The sequence below is a fragment of the Rhynchophorus ferrugineus genome, unplaced genomic scaffold (assembly GCF_030347505.1).
Source record: "Rhynchophorus ferrugineus isolate W39M unplaced genomic scaffold, kcgeb_rfMv2 rfM9, whole genome shotgun sequence".
Lineage (NCBI taxonomy): Eukaryota > Metazoa > Arthropoda > Insecta > Coleoptera > Curculionidae > Rhynchophorus > Rhynchophorus ferrugineus.
In genome coordinates, this window is record NW_027472588.1 from 39296263 (window position 1) to 39316596 (window position 20334).

At 34.1% G+C, this 20334-nt stretch overlaps 1 protein-coding gene across 1 annotated transcript; it reads left to right on the forward strand.

Moving 5' to 3' along the window:
* The first annotated feature begins 806 nt into the window (after positions 1-806).
* On the forward strand, positions 807-18959 carry Ccdc39 (Coiled-coil domain containing protein 39). Its single transcript, XM_076414932.1, has 13 exons — positions 807-1076; positions 3946-4119; positions 4205-4448; positions 7058-7359; positions 8179-8279; positions 10340-10670; positions 11382-11649; positions 13278-13432; positions 14200-14365; positions 14422-14631; positions 15259-15366; positions 15451-15641; positions 18659-18959. Exons 1-13 carry the CDS (start codon positions 861-863, stop codon positions 18920-18922), a joined length of 2730 nt encoding a protein of 909 aa, XP_076271047.1. The 5' UTR covers positions 807-860; the 3' UTR covers positions 18923-18959.
* Positions 18960-20334: the final 1375 nt, after the last annotated feature.

Consider the following 20334-nt stretch of genomic DNA (forward strand, 5'->3'; position numbering starts at 1 on the left):
TAGAAATCCTTTATATTAACAACAATAACTTTCTAAATAGCCTTACAGTGCAACAACAATTAATTTTTTCTTAACATAAAAGTTTTTTAAATTTTATCATATAGTCTAGGACAGTTAATACGCCATATAACTATTTATATATGAAGGAGGCCGAGACTAATTTAGATTGAAACTGTTTTTCTTTGTTTCTGTTGTATTTCTTCTCGTTGTCGTTTTCTAACTCGTACTCGTTAATTCGTACTCTAGATATAAAACATAGAGTAGGTTTTACTTAAATAGGCGAAATCGAGGAAATGTTTTCCGTGGTCCCACCAATGCTTGCTCTGATTATTTGATTTATTTATATATTTATATTTCATTATTTGTATTTATATTCATTATATATGTTCATTATATACTTATATTTTGGCTCTATGATATTTTATAATATTTGAATTTATATAGAATTTTATTTGAATAAATTATTTTGAAAAATTACATTTGGGTTTTATTTCAAATATAATTGGACAGTAGAATGTGACGTCAGAGGTTGGTCACGTGATGCATAAGTTCTCGACCAATGGAATACTTCCCTATTAAAATATCTTCTTTATAGGTGCCTGTAATGGTAATTTAAACCAACCAATGAGATTCAGCGAGATGACGTTCTCAGCGCCTTCCTGCTGAGACCACGCAAAACAATTCTAAAATTATTTGTATTAAGTTAACACTCTATATATTATTCTATGTTATAAAATCACTTCTGGTTTCCAAGCAACGCTCTACATAGCAACCATATAGATATAACTCCCTTGCAAGTTACCTTGAAAATCGAATTGTTACCGAAAAGCGACCATTTGACGTAGCGGTGATGATAGATAATGTCTTATTTGGAGGAGATACTGAAAAAGCTCGGATGGGAGAGCGGTTTTCAGGTGCCTGTGGCGAATGCGGAGAACCAAAAGCTCGAACAGGAACTGGCGGAACTTACCTTACGGAAAATCAAAGCGAAGAACGCCCTAGACGGTTCCTCGACAAAATTCGAAAACCTAAAGGAACATCTGAAATTCGTTAAACAAGAAAGCGAACAGACGCAGGTAAGTTTGTGTTTGATATTAAAGCCTTATATCTTCTGGTTCAGGGTTACTATTATGTCTCATTAGTTTCCTATAAGTTTACCTTGTTTTTTGACACCAATAAATATTTACTAAATATTTTCTTATATTATAACACTGTGTGATAACAGGTCAATAGAAAAGTCCCCGACCTACTATAGTAAAACACATTTTTTTGGAAAAATTAGTTTTTTTTATTCAATTTAATTCCTTTCAAGGGTGATACACTGATTATAGCAACTCTCCAACTTTTCGATACCATTTTTGTAGTACATTCTTGAAAACAAATGACATAGATATAGCTCTCATATCGGAAACACATTTTTCTAAAAAAAACTACATTAAAATACGGGGTTATGATTCTTACTGGACACTACACCCCAGCGAACGGACTCGGGACGGAACAGCTTTAATAATTAAACAAAATATACAACATTTCGAACAAGAAGAGATTAAAAATGAAGAAATACAAGCTACGATAATTCGTATCGAAAAAAAACGGGGCTGAAATAAATATTGGCGCTATATATTGTCCACCAAGACATAAAATGACACAACAACAACATAAAGATAATCTTTTTAAAATTAGGCCCAAGGTTTATTATTGGTGGAGGCTTTAATGTTAAATATACAGCTTGGGGTTCATGAACAATAACACCTGGAAAAGGAAACGAATTACTCAAAGCCTTACTGGCCCACAGACAGCAATAAAGTCCCAGACCTGCTGGATTTCTACATTTCAAAAGGCATCTCATTAAATCAAATTAGTACAGAAAGCTTGTGCGATCTAACATCTGATCACACTCCAGTATTGTTAACACTGGGCGCGACAACCCTAAGAAACGCAAAAAAGCATAATCTTACCAACAAATATACTGACTGGGACAAATTCAGATTAATACAGCAGGAACAAATCAGTTTAAAAGTAAGACTTAAAAGTATAATTGATCTTGAGCAACAATGCAAAAATATAATTGAACAAATTCGATCAGTTGCAAAAGATGCTACCCCAATAGCAAGAGAGAAATTAGAATATGAAGTAATTTACCCCCTCAAAATTAGAGAAATGATAAAAGAAAGGCGAAAAGCTAGAAGAGTATGGCACAGAACCAGCAATGCTGCAGACAAAACTACTTTTAATAGAATTAGTAATTAGACGAATCAAAAGATCAAAGAACATAAATAGAATTGCTTTCAAAAGTATGTAAGTGAATTAAGTCGACAAGCAGACAAAGATTATGGATGCAACGCTATGGAAAGCAACTCGAAGATTTAAAAGACCAATTATTCGAGTACCGCCAATTAAAAATGATCGAAATGAATGGGTTCGACGTAACGATGAAAAAGCTGAATTATTCGCACAGTACTTAGCTAACATATTTCAACCTAATGATATAGAATCTACATTAATACATTGAGCATTTTGCGGGTTAGGACTAACTAAAAAACATATGGATTTAATTCTTTGACTAAGGTTAAACTTTGGTTAAAAGCTTAATTTACGATATCATTCATACTTATTGAATATTCATTTCAAAAGCGTATAAAAACATGAAACTTAATCAGATACAAAGAATACAATTGGAAAGCTTGTTCTGATTTAAATGTTGTTGCTATATTTCTTGGACTACAGAGAGGTTTCACGAAATATTGTTGTTTTCTCTGTTTGTGGGACAGTAGATACATCAAGAACCACTACGAAGTTAAAGATTTGCCAAAAGGAAATAATTTTGTTTGTGGTAAATCCAACGTTGATTCTTCCACCCTTACATTGGTTTAATGAAACATTTTGTCAAGGCCATGGATACAAATGTTAAAGGATTTTTGAATTTTTGTTTTCTCTAAATTAAATGAAGATAAAGTAAAAGGAAGCATTTTCGTTGGAATACAAATAAGAAAACTTGACAACAATGAACTCGACGAACATCATTTTTTCTATTGACCACTATTGATTAAACCTGAGTTATTCTGATACATTGCCTATTTGTAAATATATATTACTTTTTTTATAAAATTAATAATATGAATAAATAAATATGTTCAGTGGATACAATTTGATAAAAACAAACGGCACAACATCACACATTGTAATTGTTGTTAAAGTATTATCCAATATCTAGAACTCTCTATGTTATAATATCAATTAAACATTTCATAGAATCATAGAAAGAACAGGTATGAACAATTGTTCCTACAATATTATTGATTTAAATTACCATAGTGCATTTTTACTATTGAAAATTTTTAAATAACACATTTGTATTAAAAAGTAATAGAATAAAATGAAATAATAGCCCTTTCAATAAAACAGTGAACTCACATCATCTGAATTGATGAAGTCAAATCGTCGCAATGTTGCCGCATCAACTCTGAGTTTTAGTTCAGTTTGGCTTTGACATACAACAAAATTCTAATCTAAATAAAATAATTAAACCAAAGTACTGTTATCAAATATAATTTATTTTAACATTATAGTACATCTAATGCGTATATTGTCGAAGGACTTAAAACTACAATTAAGTATACAGTTATAATAGTTTGTAGCAAACCTGAGTTATTCTGATACATTGCCTATTAATACAAATATACATTACTTTTTTATAAAATTAATAATATGAATAAATACATATGTTCAGTGGGTACAATTTGATAAAAACAAACGTCACAACATCACACATTGTAATTGTTGTTAAAGTATCATCCAATATCTAGAACTGTCTATGTTTTAATATCAATTAATTTTTTGCAAAGAAATATGGCTTCAATTAATAAATATAAAAAATTATTGGTGAGGCTATTGTTAATCACTACTCTTTTTACAAAGACTTACAGAAGAGTTTTATGTGTTTAGAAACTTATAACCGCCTATAAGCAGCAATATGACTCGGAAGAACACCAGTACCAAGTGTGCAAGGCCGATCGGAATAAGATCGAAAAGGATATTGTGGAGGTTAACAAGCGGATAGCCCATTTGGAAGAACGCAAGGTGGTGCAAAAAGCCAACCTCCAGAAAGTTGTCGTTCAGGTGCGAGTACTACTAACAAAATACCGTTTAATTCTGTGTTGCATACATAATTTTACAAGATTGCACCAGATTTTTTAACATTTAGGTGGATAAAATCAAACAAGAGACCGGCTGGGATATCGAAGCCCTGAAGGCGTGGGAGGAGTCGTTGAAAAAACGCGACGAGGACAACGAGCTAATCAAGAAATGCTCAAAAGAAGATGAAAGACGCTTCAACGAACTGGATGCGAAGAGGCAGCTGCTGCAGAAGGAATTCGATAATAAATCAAGTCAGATCAGCAAACTTGCCTGTGACTTGGATAGTGCTGAAATGATCATAGAAAGAACAGGTATGAACAATTGTTCCTACAATATTATTGATTTAAATTACCATATTGCATTTTTACTATTGAAAATTTTTAAATAACACATTTCTATTAAATAGTAATAGAATAAAATGAAATAATAACCCTTTCAATAAAACAGTGAACTCACATCATCTGAATTGATGAAGTCAAATCGTCACAATGTTGCCGCATCAATACTGAGTTTTAGTTCAGTTTGGCTTTGACATACAACAAAATTCTAATCTAAATAAAATAATTAAACCAAAGTACTGTTATCAAATATAATTTATTTTAACATTATAGTACATCCAATGCGTAAATTATCGAAGGACTTAAAACTACAATTAAGTATACAGCTGAAGGGCTAATGCACCTAATTAACAATTATATATCCAAATATTATATATTTTACTTTAATCAGAGAGTATACCTATATACCTATATAGAGGTATACATGGTATACTTACCATATTTACCTTTTACGCTTAGTTCTTGTGTCCTTCGGTACAGTATTTCCTTGTAAAACATTTTTATATCACTGTATTTCTCCTTAGTTTGTTCTATTAATACCTGTATATATATTTTTTGGTAAAACAAGATTTAATCACTGCATTCTCCTTAATGCATTTGCCGCATCTGCAAAACAGTTACTATTCTTTCTCTCCTGGTACATTTTAACAAAATACTCATGTGTATTCTGAACAATTACACACATAACTGCACATATAAATCTTTCACACTCTACAATAAAAGTTTCTACAGTTATAGTATATTAATTTTGTACTCACCTTTATTTTTTTCCACTCTCATCACCTTGGTATTGTATTCGTATTGTCAGCATTGAATCATAATCCCATATTCATGCAGTTTCATTCAAGGGAATAACTAAACACTTAATTTCCAATCTAAAATTTGTTCACAATTCCAAATTTTATCAATTTCTTCCATGTGTCTGATGGAGTTCATCCAAACCGACGGTGTTATTCACCGTTCCTATTTAGAGGAAGCCCATGGACCATTAACAATTTCTGCGATTTATCGCCCTCCCAAACATAACAACAAGGCAGAAAAATTTCAAGAATTCTTCAGTATGCTAGGTAATAGATTTATAGCAGGAGGAGATTATAATGCAAAACATTTAATGTGGGGTTCAAGAATAATAACGTCAAAAGGTAGAAAGAACTGCTCAAAGCCATAAGGACAGATAACTTACAACATATCTCTACAGGTGAACCAACATATTGGCCTTCAGACAGAAATAAAAAACCAGATACAATAGATTTCTGTATTACAAAAAATATTGATCCAAAAAAGTGTCAGGCAGAATCATGTTTCGACCTGTCTTCTGATCATTCACCAATAATAGTAAAAATTTCTTCAAAAATTACCATCAAAGATAAACCCCCTTCTCTGTGCAATAATAGAACTAACTGGCCCTCATTTAGAGAAAACTTAGACCGAAACATCTCTCTAAACTCACCGTTACAAACTGAAATGGATATAGAAATAGCAGCAATAAATCTTACAAAAAATATACAGGAGGCAGCATATTCCGCGACTCCCAACAGTGAAACATTTCCAAGAAAAAATACACATATATCAGGTACAATACAGAAAAAGATAGCAGAAACAATAAAGTTACGACGATATTGGCAACAGCAAAGGACTGAAGAGAATAAAAGAAAATTTAATAGGGCCATAAAAGAGCTGAGAGATCTAATCCAAATTGAACAAAACCAAGGCATTCAAGAATACCTTACTTCCCTAGTATCTGGAAAGTAGCTAAAATATTAATGATACTTAAACCAGGAAAAATACCAGAAGATGTGACCTCCTACCGACCTATAAGTTTATTACCGATAATCTCGAAAGTTTTCGAGAAATTATACATAAAAAAGCTAAACTATATAATAGAAAAAAGAAAAATTATTCCAGAACATCAGTTTGGCTTTCGCAATGAGCATTTTCAGCATGAAGAACAATATATCTACTATGAATTATTGTTATTCCACCGTTTACCTTTTTCGATCAACTTTTGTTATCTTAACACTATTTTTGTTATATTCTTCCAATGGGTGACCATCGGGTATATTGGTCCCATTCTGAAATATCCATGTCTTATCTAAATACACAAATTAAAATAGTAAGTCTTCGTTAATTTTATTATAAGCTTGTAAAAATTGTATTCTTTTAACAGCAATGTCCATTAGACCAATAATTGAACGAAAATGTCATCAAATATAATGTATTTTAACATTATAGTACATCTAAAAACTACAATTAAATATACACGCAATATTTATAGGTTAGAGTTATAACCTCTTATCTTCTTTGCTTTTTATCTCTTGCTTTCAAGAATTTTGCATACATCTGACAACTGGGCGACTTTGACAGGTTCATTTGTTTACGAGTTCCAACTAATTAGACAGCACTGTGTCTCTATTTAACTAGAATAAGATGAGAAAGAAAATATTGTCTGATTCTGAAACGAATTTACAAGTTGCGGAAGGCAATATATTAAATATCTTTATGACGTATGTACAAAAAAACTTTAAATTGGCTATATATAGAATTTATACTCTAATATTGTATTATAATTTAATTTAAAACAGGCAAAGCAATCAAACAGCAAATGCACGAACGTGAAGTACTCATACGTCAGTGGAAAGAGGCGGTGAAGATGCTCAAACAGCGCGACGACGACATCGACGCTGAGCACGAGAAAATCGTCGATGCCGAAGCCGTCCTGGAGAAGCAGAAGGAACGCCTGGCCGAGGAGAACTCCTTCCTGGAGAACGAGAAGAGGAACAACCACGAGCTCGAGATGGATTTGGATCGGATCAACGCCCTCAATTCCAGATTGCGATCAGAACTCAACGACCTAGAGCAAAGTGTCTTTAAAGCCGTCAGTGAGGTGATATATAAAAATATATAGTTCTTAAGATCTTCCAACTGATTAATACACTATATTGAAATGGTTCATTCCACCTGTTGCTGTCTAGGAAACCAGAAATACATAATAAATAGTTTTATATCGATACAAGAGCCGGTGTAGAAAAGAAGAAGAGTTAGTAGAGGGCGCTGTAATTTGTATCGAGTCTGTAGAAAAATCAGGGATCTAAATAAAGGTTCTCTTTTGTTCCAAGGCCATAAGTGGTGTTACTAATTGCGTCCCGTTCCGAATCATAAGTGATTCGTTTGCCGGCTTATAACCTTTTATCACTAGTATTTTGAAGAATTTTGCAAGCATTTGACAACCCCGGACGACTTTGGCTGTATAGTTCATTTACATGTTCGAACTTATCAGACAGCATTATGTCTCTTTTCAAGAGCTTTCTAAAGCAATTTTACAAATTGCGACAGACAATACATTAAACATCTTGATGATGTATGTACAAAACTTCTTTGGATAGATTATGTAAGATTAACTATAGTCCGTCCAATAAAACAACAAATGTACCTCATAGATGACGTCGATTATATTGCCAGTCCTAAACATTCCATTCTAGTGAAAAAGAGACAGAATTCTATCTGATACGTCGGAGCATGTAACCAAATCAGTCTGTAAAATTCATCTTCGGTCGGTACTGTTGGGCCATGTTGCCAAATGTCTGCAAAATTCTTCAAAACATTAATAATAATTGCATCGAATATTTTAATGAACAGACTATATTTACATTCAGTCTATGCGTTGAGGAATTATATTGTGATTCAATGTGTTTTCCATTTTCAGATTCATACTTATAAACGTAACGTAGCTAGCGCAGCTCAAACGCTGGAAAAAGAGAGAATGAAGGGTAGAACGCTGATTAAAGAAATTGACGAAAAAGAAAAGTAAGTATTATATGTAATAAACTTGGAACTAATTTTACCTATTCTTGATATATTATATATATTAGAAACTCAATGATTAAAATTATATATTATGACACTTTTTATCGGACGGTGTAATTTATTAGGTATGAGAAATTATTTCTTTAAGCAAAAATAACTTCTATTTATAAATAGTGGATACATTATACTTTATCTTAAGGTAGAATGTCAACAATTAACAATTTGACTTGATATGAGTCGTTCGATCTCCAAACCTATTAATGAAACATCCTTTTTGAATATGGAACCAACACTAACTAAATATATTATCTAGGTTTATTGATACAAATATTATCTTGTAAAGGAAAAAGGATTCCATCTCGAAAGAATCCACGATTCGGCCCGTTTTGTTGGTATGTTACTAAGAGGTGAAGCGCTGTACGCTGATATGTCGGAACAAGTAGTAATCAGAAGGAGCAAGGTCTGGAGAATACGGCGGGTGGGATACTTCCTATTTTAATATATTTGTATGTTGTTTAATCCGGTTTTGCAACATGTGATCGAGGGTTGTCATGCTGAGCAGAACACTTTTTGCCGTGGGTATCAAAATCAGCACTTTTAAAACGTAGAAACCAGTATCCATCCATTGTCACATATCGACGCAAAAACTCGGATTTATTACGCTTGATCATCTTCAAACACTGCTCCGAATCATCAACTCGTCGTTGTTTTTTGTCAAAAGTGAGCTCGCGCGGCACTCACTTTGCACAAAGCTTTCTCATACCAAAATATTCGTGAATGATATGATATACACGTTCAGTTGATATCTTCAGAGTAACACATTACGCGTTACTGACCCCACCATGTGCTCAGTAAGACTGTATGAATCGTCCGCTTCGGTGTCGATGTGAATGGTCCTCTTGGATTAACTAATGACTTTGCGCTTGAATTTATCTATATATCAAAATTACAATAACAAACCAAAGTTACTTATCGTTACCTTATCGACAACTAGTAAAGCTAGATGTATTACCTTGGTTTTTCAATATTATCTGTCTATATTAAAAGATCTCCATCTGAATCAAATTTCAATGTTCCTTGTTCAATTCGCATCTCACAAAGTACATCGAGTGATATTTCTCTAAACTTTTACTTTCACAGGATTTTATCTAAAATATAGTTAATTTACTCTACAAATGAATTTAATTTAAATGGCATGGGCATTCTATACCACTGTAAATTAAATATTTCCCCAAAGGTTCGGTGGTTTTGCAATATTCACAACCAAATGACATCCATTATTGTCTACAAATTAAAACTAAAATAGGAACTGTACAAATACAAAGAACAATATAATACTTGACTTTCTAGGTAAAACATGTGAATAGAAACACTACGAATAGTATATCAGAATACTTCTTAATGATACTTGTAAAAAGCAAAATTAAGTAATACTCGGGCAATATAACTGTACGTAAAATAACGACATATTGAGAATAACACACAATGCGGTAAGTAATACAGTTTAACGTATTGCCTGTGGCAATTTGTAAATTCCTTTCACAATCGGACAATATGTTGCTTCTCACTTTATTTTAGTTAAAAAGAGATACAACGCTGTCTGATTAGTCCGAACACGTAAACGAATGAGCCTGTCAAAATCGTCCGGTTGTCAGACGTTTGAAAAATTCTTGAAAGCAATAGTGATAAGAGGTTATAACTCTAACATATAAACTATTATGGTTGTATAATTAACTGTAGTTTTTGGATGTACTATAATGTTAAAATAAATTATATTTAAGAACATTTTTGTTCAATTATTTTATTTAGATTAGAATTTTGCTGTATGTCAAAGCCAAACTGCACTAAAACTCAGAGGTGATGCGGCAACATTGCGACGTTTTGACGTCACAAATTTAGATTTCGTACCGAGTATCGATGCGTCACCGAAAGTAGCCACTATTTTAATTTAGTATCACAAAAAATACAGCAAAATGTTGATTAATGCTCTATTATTAATAGCTAATAGATTTTCATTCTTGATTTACTCCTTTAACAATAATTACTTCCGTAATTTATAGGTTATGCATAAAATATCAAGAGGAGTTGGACCAACTCGAGGAAAAGCTGAAGGAAATGAAAGGCAGCAGCCTGTCGTCCGAAGAACGGATCAAGAAGATCCAGAAGCTGATCGATACCGAGGAAAGACACTGCAGGATGTACATCGCGGACACGGAAAAGATAAACGGAAACCTGTACCGCACGGACCAGCTGTTGAAGGACCAGCAGAATATCGGCAAGACGCTGGAGACCAACATCAACAACGCATATTGTATTTGCAACAAGTTGAGGAAACACATCAGGGACGAGAATAAATCCCTCGAGCAACTCAAAGAAGTCGTTTACGATATGGTAAGTTTCGTTAAGAAGCCCGATTTTGCCACGTTGCCAGTTATTGCAAAATTATATGTATATTACTATTTTATACGATTTAACAAAATTTTCTATTTTTATTTTTTTTATCACGTAACATTGAAAAAGAATGTTTTTTTATTAATCTCCTAGAACGTCAATAATCTGCCCTAGGGCAATAAGTATTATTATATGGTTTCCGTTATATAATATAACCATCCTGACATGTAGAAGGTCACTTCAGTAAGTGATCTGCTGTATAACTTATAACTAGATATTATTCTAACTTATTCTAGAGATTAATATATATCACTCTATGTGTCTATTAATTAGTTCGTATGGTAGTTGGCGTTTGAGCCTACGTACTTCATTGTCGTCGCGCACATTTAACTGTTTGGTGAGTGTATTGAGATGCACTAATAGTCTTTCAGAGTACTTCGCACTAACATTTCGAATCACACTCGTTATGGGTTCTAAGGGGATATCGCGCTGAATCAGTTTGTTGGACACGTAATACGGGGCATCGACGATGACTCGCAACACTTTATTCTGGAACCTCTGGAGGATATCTATGTTAGATTTGCTAGTAGTACCCCACAGTTCAGTACCATGGGTCCAAATGGGCCTAAGTATTGACTTATACAGCAAAACCTTGTTGTATAAGTCAATTATTCATATCTGTTTATTTTCATATTACACGTTTCTTTATAGGAATTCAGAATAGATGAGTTTGAACAGAAACTGTGTAAATTAGAAGGGTCGAACAAACACGAAGAACAATCCGACGAGAAGGAAGAAAGAATAAAGGAGTTGGAAAAGACCTATTCCGATCACTCCGAAGTGTATCACACGCTACAGGGCCAGGTCGATCGGCTTCAAGATGAAATGAGGAAACTGTCAAATTTTATAGCCAATGACAGGGATCAGCTCCAGATACTGCAGAACAAAGTGGAAAATCATCTATTAATCTACGATATTGGTAAGTAGGAGCGTTTATTATTTTTTAGTTATTGTTATTCTGTTATTCCAAAAACTATTTATGTGTCTTTTAATCAGATCGGATGGTTGTAAACGTTTTAACGTAACAGGTCAATTGAAGAGCCCTCTTCCTGACACATAGAGGGCGCTATTAGAATTAAATCCATTTGATATTTAGTTAGCCCTAACCCCCACAAGATGCGTGTATAAATTTGACAGCTGTCGGATCATTAGTCTGTGAATTATAGCATTTTGAGTGAAGCAACTTTTGTTATTGTGAAAAAATGGATGAAAAGGAATTTCGCGTGTTGATAAAATATTGCTTTTTGAAGGGAAAAAATACAGTTGAAGCAAAAACTTGGCTTGATGGCGAGTATCCGGACACTGCCCCAGTTAAATCAACCAGCAAGGATTGGTATGCTAAGTATAGACGTGGTGAAATGAGCACCGAAGACGGTGAACGCAGTGGACACCCAAAAGAGGTTGTTACCGACGAAAACATTAAAAAATCCACAAAATGATTTTGAATTACCATAAATTGAAACTGAATGAAATAGCAGACATTCTAAAGATATTAACTGAACGTGTACATCATATCATTCACGAGTATTTGGGTATGAGAAAGCTCTGTACAAAGTGGGTGCCAGGCGAGCTCACTTTTGACCAAAAACAACGACGAGTTGATGATTCGGAGCAGTGTTTGAAGATGATCAAGCGTAATAAACCCGAGTTTTTGCGTCGATATGTGACAATGGATGAAACATGGCTCCATCATTTCACTCCGAAGTCCAATCGACAGACATCCGAGTGGACTGCACACGATGAACCCGCTCCAATGCGGGGGAAAACGCAACAGTCGGTTGGCAAGGTTATGGCGTCTGTATTTTGGGATGCGCGGTTTCCAGAGGGATTTTTTTTCTGGCAGTTGTATATTAATATCAAGGATCATTTATTAGTTTTTTGTTAGTCGAATATTATTTCTTCATTATTAGATGTACAAATATGATTCCGAATAATAATATAAATGAATATGTGATGGGAAAGAAATGATTATGTGAATGTGTTAGTTTATTGGCTGCTCTTCCTTAGTCATTCCATCCATTTTCTCGTCTCTGCTCAGTCTTCTTGTTTCGGTCAGGGTTTTCCCTCCCTTTTGCATTCCTCTGATACATTCATCCCAGTTGGGCTTAGGCCACCCTCTGTATACTCTATACCTGTCTTGTCTCATGTCTTATATCATTTCATTGAGTTAAAAAGAGATTATGTTGAGAAATAAAACTACTGACTTATCAAACTACCCTCGTAACATCCTAAAGATATTTGTATATATATATATATATATATATATATATATATATATATATATATATGAGCTGAAAATATACCCAATAACTGAGTTGTTTCCTTTGGAGGCCTTTTTTATTTATTTACTCTTTTTCTCTCCATCTTTTTTACACCTCCGACTCTTCTGAAGTATTTCATTCGTACTCTTTGTATTCTACTTTTATCTCTCTTTGAGAAACCCACGTCCCCACATAAGTTGCAAGTTGCTTTGTTCTATTTTAGTTTTGCTTGATATTTGTTTTTCATTCGTGAGCTTTGATCAAATTTGATGTTTTGATTTTTTAGGTAGAAAACAAATAGCTGCCGCAAAGAAATCGACCCAAGAAAAACAAGTGGAGGAGAACATAATGCGGCTGAGGATTGACCATATCGAGAAGGCCATGGCGGAGGAAGAGCAGAAAATATTTAATTTACAGAAGCTAAGACTAACGCTTGATCAAGTAAGCATTTTATTTTATTATTTCATCGTGTGCGGTCCACTCGGATGACTGTCGATTGGACTTCGGAGTGAAATGATGGAGCCATGTTTCATCCATTGTCACATATCGACGCAAGAAATCGGGTTTATTACGCTTGATCATCTTCACTGCTCAGAATCATCAGCTCGTCGTTGTTTTTGGTCAAAAGTGAGCTCGCGCGGCACCCACTTTGCACAAAGCTTTCTCACACCCAAATATACGTGAATGATATGATGTACACGTTCAGTTGATATCCTTAGAGTGTCTGCTATTTCATTCAATTTCAATTTACGGTAATTCAAAATCATTTTGTGGATTTTTTAAATGTTTTCGTCGGTAACAACCTCTTTTGGGCGTCCACTACGTTCACCGTCTTCGGTACTCATTTCATCACGTCTAAACTTAACATACCAATCCTTGATAGTTGATTTTCCTGGTGCAGTGTCCGGAAACTCGGCATCTAGCAAAGTTTTTGCTTCAACTGTATTTTTTCCCTTCAAAAATCAATATTTTATCAACACGCGAAATTCCTTTTTTCCGTTTTTTTTTAAATAATAATAGTTGCTTCACTCCAAATGCTATAATTCACGAACAAATGATCCGACAACTGTCAAATTTATACACGCATCTTTTGAGGGTTAGGGCTAACTAAAAACATGTGGATTTAATTCTAGTAGCGCCATCTATATCTCAGGCCGGTGACTTTTAAATTAACCTGTTACATATTAGTCTTTATAATAATGTTATAGGTTATGAAAGAGAGACAATTGGAAATAGATACAAAAAAATCTATAGTCCAAGCCCAGAGAAGAAATCTGGACGATGACAGAGGACGGCTTAAGGGCGACATTTCCCTGAGAAAAGTCAAAATAGAGCAGCTGAAGAAAAAGTACCACATCGAACTGATGTCTCTTGGTATATACACCTTTCTAGACAACATAATCAATCACTAATAGCATCAACAACGACAGGTAAAGACGACGATGGACAGCCTCTGTCCATTACCCATTTCAAGATAAAACACGCCCAAGAAAAGTTCATGTTGCAGCAGAACGGCGACGAATTGGACAACAAAATAAAGGCGACCGAAAAGGAAATTGTGGCCATCGAAAACACACTGAAAATGGTGAACTTGACAAATGTTGCTTTCAGAAATAATCTCTCAATTTTAAAAGAAAACGGTGAGATATATACAAATATCTTTAGGATGTTACGAGGGTAGTTTGATAAGTCAGTAGCTTTTTGAATGGAAGATATTTTTCGACAAGAAAGCGTTTTACTTCTCAACATAATCTCTTTTTAACACAATACAGTTTTTCCAATTTTTGTATTCTTTCCCACCAGAGCTCCAGAGCTGGGTAAAATTCATGTTTTAATTAAAATACAATTTACAAAATACTATCACAATTACACTATGGTTGAGTATTCAAATATTCATGTAAAATGTGATGTACTGGCTCAGTTGAGAAACCCACAGCCTCAGCAACCTCATTTTTCGATCGTCCAATATCAATCCATGGTTTTTATCTACGATTTCTGGCGTAAAGACCTCTTTGGGACATTTGGCATCATTGGTACTCGTATGATCACAACGAAAGTCCGTAAACTACTTCTTGACCATTAAAATTGATGCTGCAGAGTCGTCATAGTATTTCCCAAGCCTTTCTTTGATTTCGATGATGTTTTGAAATCTCACCGTAATCTGTTGATAGAGGACCATTGAAAGCGACAGGTACCCTGGCATTTACATCATTCGAATTCCTTTTAGTTGTTGTCAAACAGTCTTTAACACCTCTCACATTTCGCAGATTCTGAATTAAAAGAAATGAAAGCTCTGGAGTCCTTACTGAAAACCAACACCGTGAAACTGAAGCAAATCAAGAGAAATGAAAGCGACATACAAAAGATCGTCGATGGTAAGTGAGATACCAAGAACGTAATTCCTCAAATTAAACTCAGAATCGTTTAAATCAAACAAATTTAAAAATCCTGTCCTCCAGAACAGAAACGGAAACTGGACGAGTTCGAAAGCGAAAGGTTCAACCAGAAGGAGAAGATAAACGAGCTGGAACAGGAAAATATATTTATCGAACAGCAGGAGAGGACCAAAGAACAGCAGCTGCACAGGACCGAAGCTCATATAAAGAAATTGATGAAATCTTTACGTGGAAGGGACCTCTCCATTTACGATGTAAGTATATCTTTGAGTAATTGTTTGCATTTGTCGTATAGCCCAGATCTTGTCCCGTCCGACTATTATCTATTCCGGTCTCTGCAAAACTTTCTTGATGACCGGAAAACAATCAAAACACAACATTGTTGTTGCAAAACTCCGTTTCTTATCAGGATACCAAAACAATGGGTCGATTCCTGGAAAGCCTCAAAATATACATCGTTCTTTTGAAATTGAATCCGTAAATTCCTTGAAAGGTGGGGAAAAGTAGCGGCTATCGATGGGCAATACTTTGGAAACAAATCATTGTACCGAGACTTCTCAATAAAAACCTGAGAAATATCAATCTTGTTTGTGTTCAACATAATATGAATTGTCATTGCATTTCTTTACCTAAATTAACAGTTTTCCTTTTAGTGTTACTGAATAATTCAGTTTATATATGCTCATGATGAAACGCCAAAACCCATCAAGCACTATTAAAAATTTGATTTGTGACGTTGCTCCATCATATTCAAATTTTTGGTTTTGGTTTCAATTAACGTTGAGAACTATCGACTGAAAACTGTCGAAACAGTCGTTAGTAATAACTATTTTCAGTCAAATAAACGGTTATTTAATTTTTTTTCAATTCGTAATATCAGACGAAGATGTACGAACCCTTTCATGTATAAATTGTGACAGAGGAATGGACGGAGATAATTGCTTGGGGTAGTTAATTTTATATATGATTATATTTTCCAATGGTAGGATAAGCGAGACGGAGATGTACATATTCCTTCACGTACTAACTTTAAAAAAGAAAAGGAAAAAAATAATTACTGAATACTATTAAAATACAATTTATAATTTCATTTTAAACGAAGTAGAATTACTTTTATATTTGAATGTTCTGTTCATCTGTAAAAAGGAATGGAACTTTTCTATGGAATGGAATAATACCCCACAAATGTTTTATCGTATTTTAATATGTTAATTGCTATTTTTAAATAATATATTATAATAAATATAGACAATACAATAGAACTTAAAGAAAACCTAAAATGTACTATAACCAAAAATACTAAATAAAGATTAAACATACCTAATCATAGAAAAAACGAGAGAACAAAAATCGAGAGACTAATAACGAACCTTTTTACCCTATTACATTAACAATATTGAAAAATATCGTTCCAAAATGCTGCTATATTAATATAACAGGTCAATAGAAAAGTCCCCGGCCTACCATAGTAAAACACATTTTTTTGGCAAAATTAGTTTTTTTTATTCAACATAATTCCCTTCAAGGGTGATACACTGATTATAGCGACCCTCCAAGTTTTTGATGCCATTTTTGTAGTACGATTTGTTCTTTGCTTCAAAATAGGCCTCAGTTTCGTCTATCATCTCTTCATTCGACGAAAATTTCTTCCCAGCGAGCATTCTTTTGGGATCTGAGAACAAGAAATAGTCGCTGGGGGCCAGATCTGGAAAATACGGTGGATGAGGAAGCAATTTGAAGCCCAATTCATGGATTTTTGCCATCGTTTTCACTGGCTTGTGACACGGTGCATTGCCTTGGTAAAGCAACAGCTTTCTTTTTCTTCAAATGCGGCGGTTTTTCGGCGATTTCATCCTTTAAACGACCTAATAACGCTATATAATAGTCGCTGTTGATAGCCCTTCCTTTTTTTAAGGTAGTCAATGAACATTATTCCATTCGCATTCCAAAATACAGACGCTATCACCTTGCCAGCCGACTGTTGAGTTTTCCCACGCTTTGGAGCGGGTTCATCGTGTGCAATCCACTCGGATGACTGTCTATTGGACTTCGGAGTGACATAACGGAGCCTTGTTGCATGCGTTGTCAAATATCGACGCAAAGACTCTGGTTTATTACGCTTGATCATCTTCAAACACTGCTCCGAATCATCAACTCGTCATTGTTTTTAGTCAAAAGTAAGCTCGCGCGGCACCCGCTTTGCACGGAGCTTTGTCATACCCAAATATTTCTGAATGATATGATGTACACGTTCATTTGATATCTTTAGAGCGTCTGCTATTTTATCTACTTTCAATTTACGGTCATCCAAAATTATTTTGTGGATTTTTTAATGTTTTCGTCGGTAATAATCTCTTTTGGGCGTCCACTGTTTCACTGTCTTCAGTGCTCATTTAACTACGTCTAAAATTAGTATACCAATCCTTGATGGCTGATTTTCCTGGGACAGTATCCGGAACAACAAGCCAAATTTTCGCTTCAACTGTGTTTTTTCCCTTCAAAAAGCGAGATTCCCTTTTATCCACTTTTTTTCACAATAACAAAAGTTGCTTCACTCAAAATGCTATAATTGAGAAACTAATGATCCGACAGTTGTCAAATTTATATACGCATCTGTTAAGGGTTAAGGCTAACTAAGAAACATATAGATTTAATTCTAGTAGCGCCATCTATGTGTCAGGCCGGTTACTTTTCAATTGTTACACCTGTTACAATGTCTTGTTATTTACAAGCAAACTACCAAAAAAGTCATAAAACTATATATATTACATATAAATCTATGTAAGCATAAATTGGGTACATTTTTGTCAAAGTCGCGGCTAGGACGACAGAGCCAGAGCGTTAAAAATCACTCAAATGAAACTAGTAGACCCAAAAATAGTAACCAAAAGTACAAATAGCAACTGAAAACAGTCGACTGAAACAGTCGCTGGTAAAAAGTAGTAAAATCAGTCGAAGTAAAATCAATAGTGACTGAAACAGTCGATAGTAAAAAGTAGTTAATTACTAAACAGTCGATAGTCGTTTTCAATCGACAGTTCCCAATGCTAATTTCAATTATTTTGAAGTAACAATTTTGGTGTCAATTGCCATGAACTGCCTAGAAGACCAAAACAGTTCGAAGACTTATTAGGTGAAAATCCACCTCAGCAAAACTCACAACAACTTAACAGTTGTTGAAGCAACTGTTTACAGACATTTACAATTACATATTTTTATGAATAACCAATTCCAGTTCAAATATAGCATACTTTACATTCCATTGTTTCAGATCGATCTGGAAATACGTCAGTTGAAGCACGTGAACGCCGACGTTCAAAGACGTCTATACAACATGACCACCGACTATCCGGATATAGCGCCGAAAATAATCCTCTACTCGAAGGAACAAAACGTGGACCTCACTTCTCAACTAAGCCTCAGCTCGAATTCGTTTTCATCGAATTCCTCGTGTCGTTCTAGTGATAGCAACGACAGCATGTCGCTGCACATGACTCGGGTCAGAGTTAATACAGTGAATATCAATTTTAACTGAGTAATTAGTTATCATTATAAAATATATTGGTGTGATTATCGATAGTGATTGTTTATTTCTATATTGAGAAGTCTCAGAAGTCTTAGTCTTGTAATTAAAATGAATCTAACATATTTTTTTTTACTTTTTGCTTATTAATATTAATATTAGTACTCAGATAACTTGCTGCTTATGTAATACAGGTCTGCAAAGGTTTTTGTGACGTAATCTTTAGGTTTTTAGGTATACTGAATACAAAAATTACTTCCTTTTTATCATAGGACGACACCTTTCTTGACAGTTTGGTTAACTATGTTATTAAAATAAAAGAGAAAAGTATTTTATTTACAAATTATTAACAATACATATTTTTATCCAATATACGTCCATTAATACACAATTTTTCTTTATTAATATCCTAGAACGTCAAGAATCTGCCCGTGGGCAATAAGAATTATTGTATGATTTTCGTTATATAATATAACCATCCTAACATGTAGAAGATCACTTCAGTAAGTGATCTGCTATACAACTTGTAATCTAAATCTTATTCTAGATACTATTTCTAACTTATTTTAAAGTCTATCCTAACTTATTCTAATGACTATTCTAACTTATTCTTAAAATTATTAAATCTCACTCTATGTGTTTATTAATTAGTTCGTATGGTAGTTTGCGTTTGAGCCTATGCACTTCACTGTCATCGCGCACCTTTAACGGTTTGGCGAGTGCATTGAGATGCACTAATAGTCTTTCAGAGTACTTCGCACTAGTACTTCGAATCACATTCGTTACGTATTCTAAGGGGGATATCGCGTTGAATCAGTTTGTTGGATACGTAATATGGGGCATCGACGATGACTCGCAACACTTTATTCTGGAACCTTTGATGGATATCTATGTTATATTTGCTAGTAGTACCCCACAGTTCAATACCGTAGGTCCAAATGGGTCTAAGTATTGACTTGTACAGCAAAACCTTGTTATCTAATGATAATTTAGATTTACGCCCTATCAGCCAACACATTTGGTTCAGTTTAAACCTCAGTTTTGCCACTACATGTTTTTTCCATGTCAAACGTCGATCAAAATGCATTCCCAGATATTTAACGTTGTCTGTTTGCGGAAGTTCATGATTATTCAATTTTACTGAGGGACGTGTTCTTCTACAAAGGGTAAATATCATATGGGTAGATTTTGTCTCATTTACTTTTATACACCACGTTTTCAACCACAAATCGATTTTGTTAAGATGAACTTGGAGGTTTTTTGTGGCTGATATTGGATCCTCGTGTGATGATAAAACCACTGTATCGTCAGAATATGTTGTTTATCATAGGACGACACGTTTCTTGACAATTTGGATAACTATATAAAACGAGTCATTACATTAAAATAAAAGAGATTAGACTTGTAAAATTAGTTTATTTACA

Bases quoted from the DNA above. Each gene is read 5' to 3' on its own strand.
- Ccdc39 (XM_076414932.1), top strand. From the start codon at position 861: ATGTCTTATTTGGAGGAGATACTGAAAAAGCTCGGATGGGAGAGCGGT. The intron at 7,360-8,178 runs GTGATATATAAA...TTCCATTTTCAG, and splicing joins TCTTTAAAGCCGTCAGTGAG to ATTCATACTTATAAACGTAA. The intron at 13,433-14,199 runs GTAAGCATTTTA...ATAATGTTATAG, and splicing joins TAAGACTAACGCTTGATCAA to GTTATGAAAGAGAGACAATT.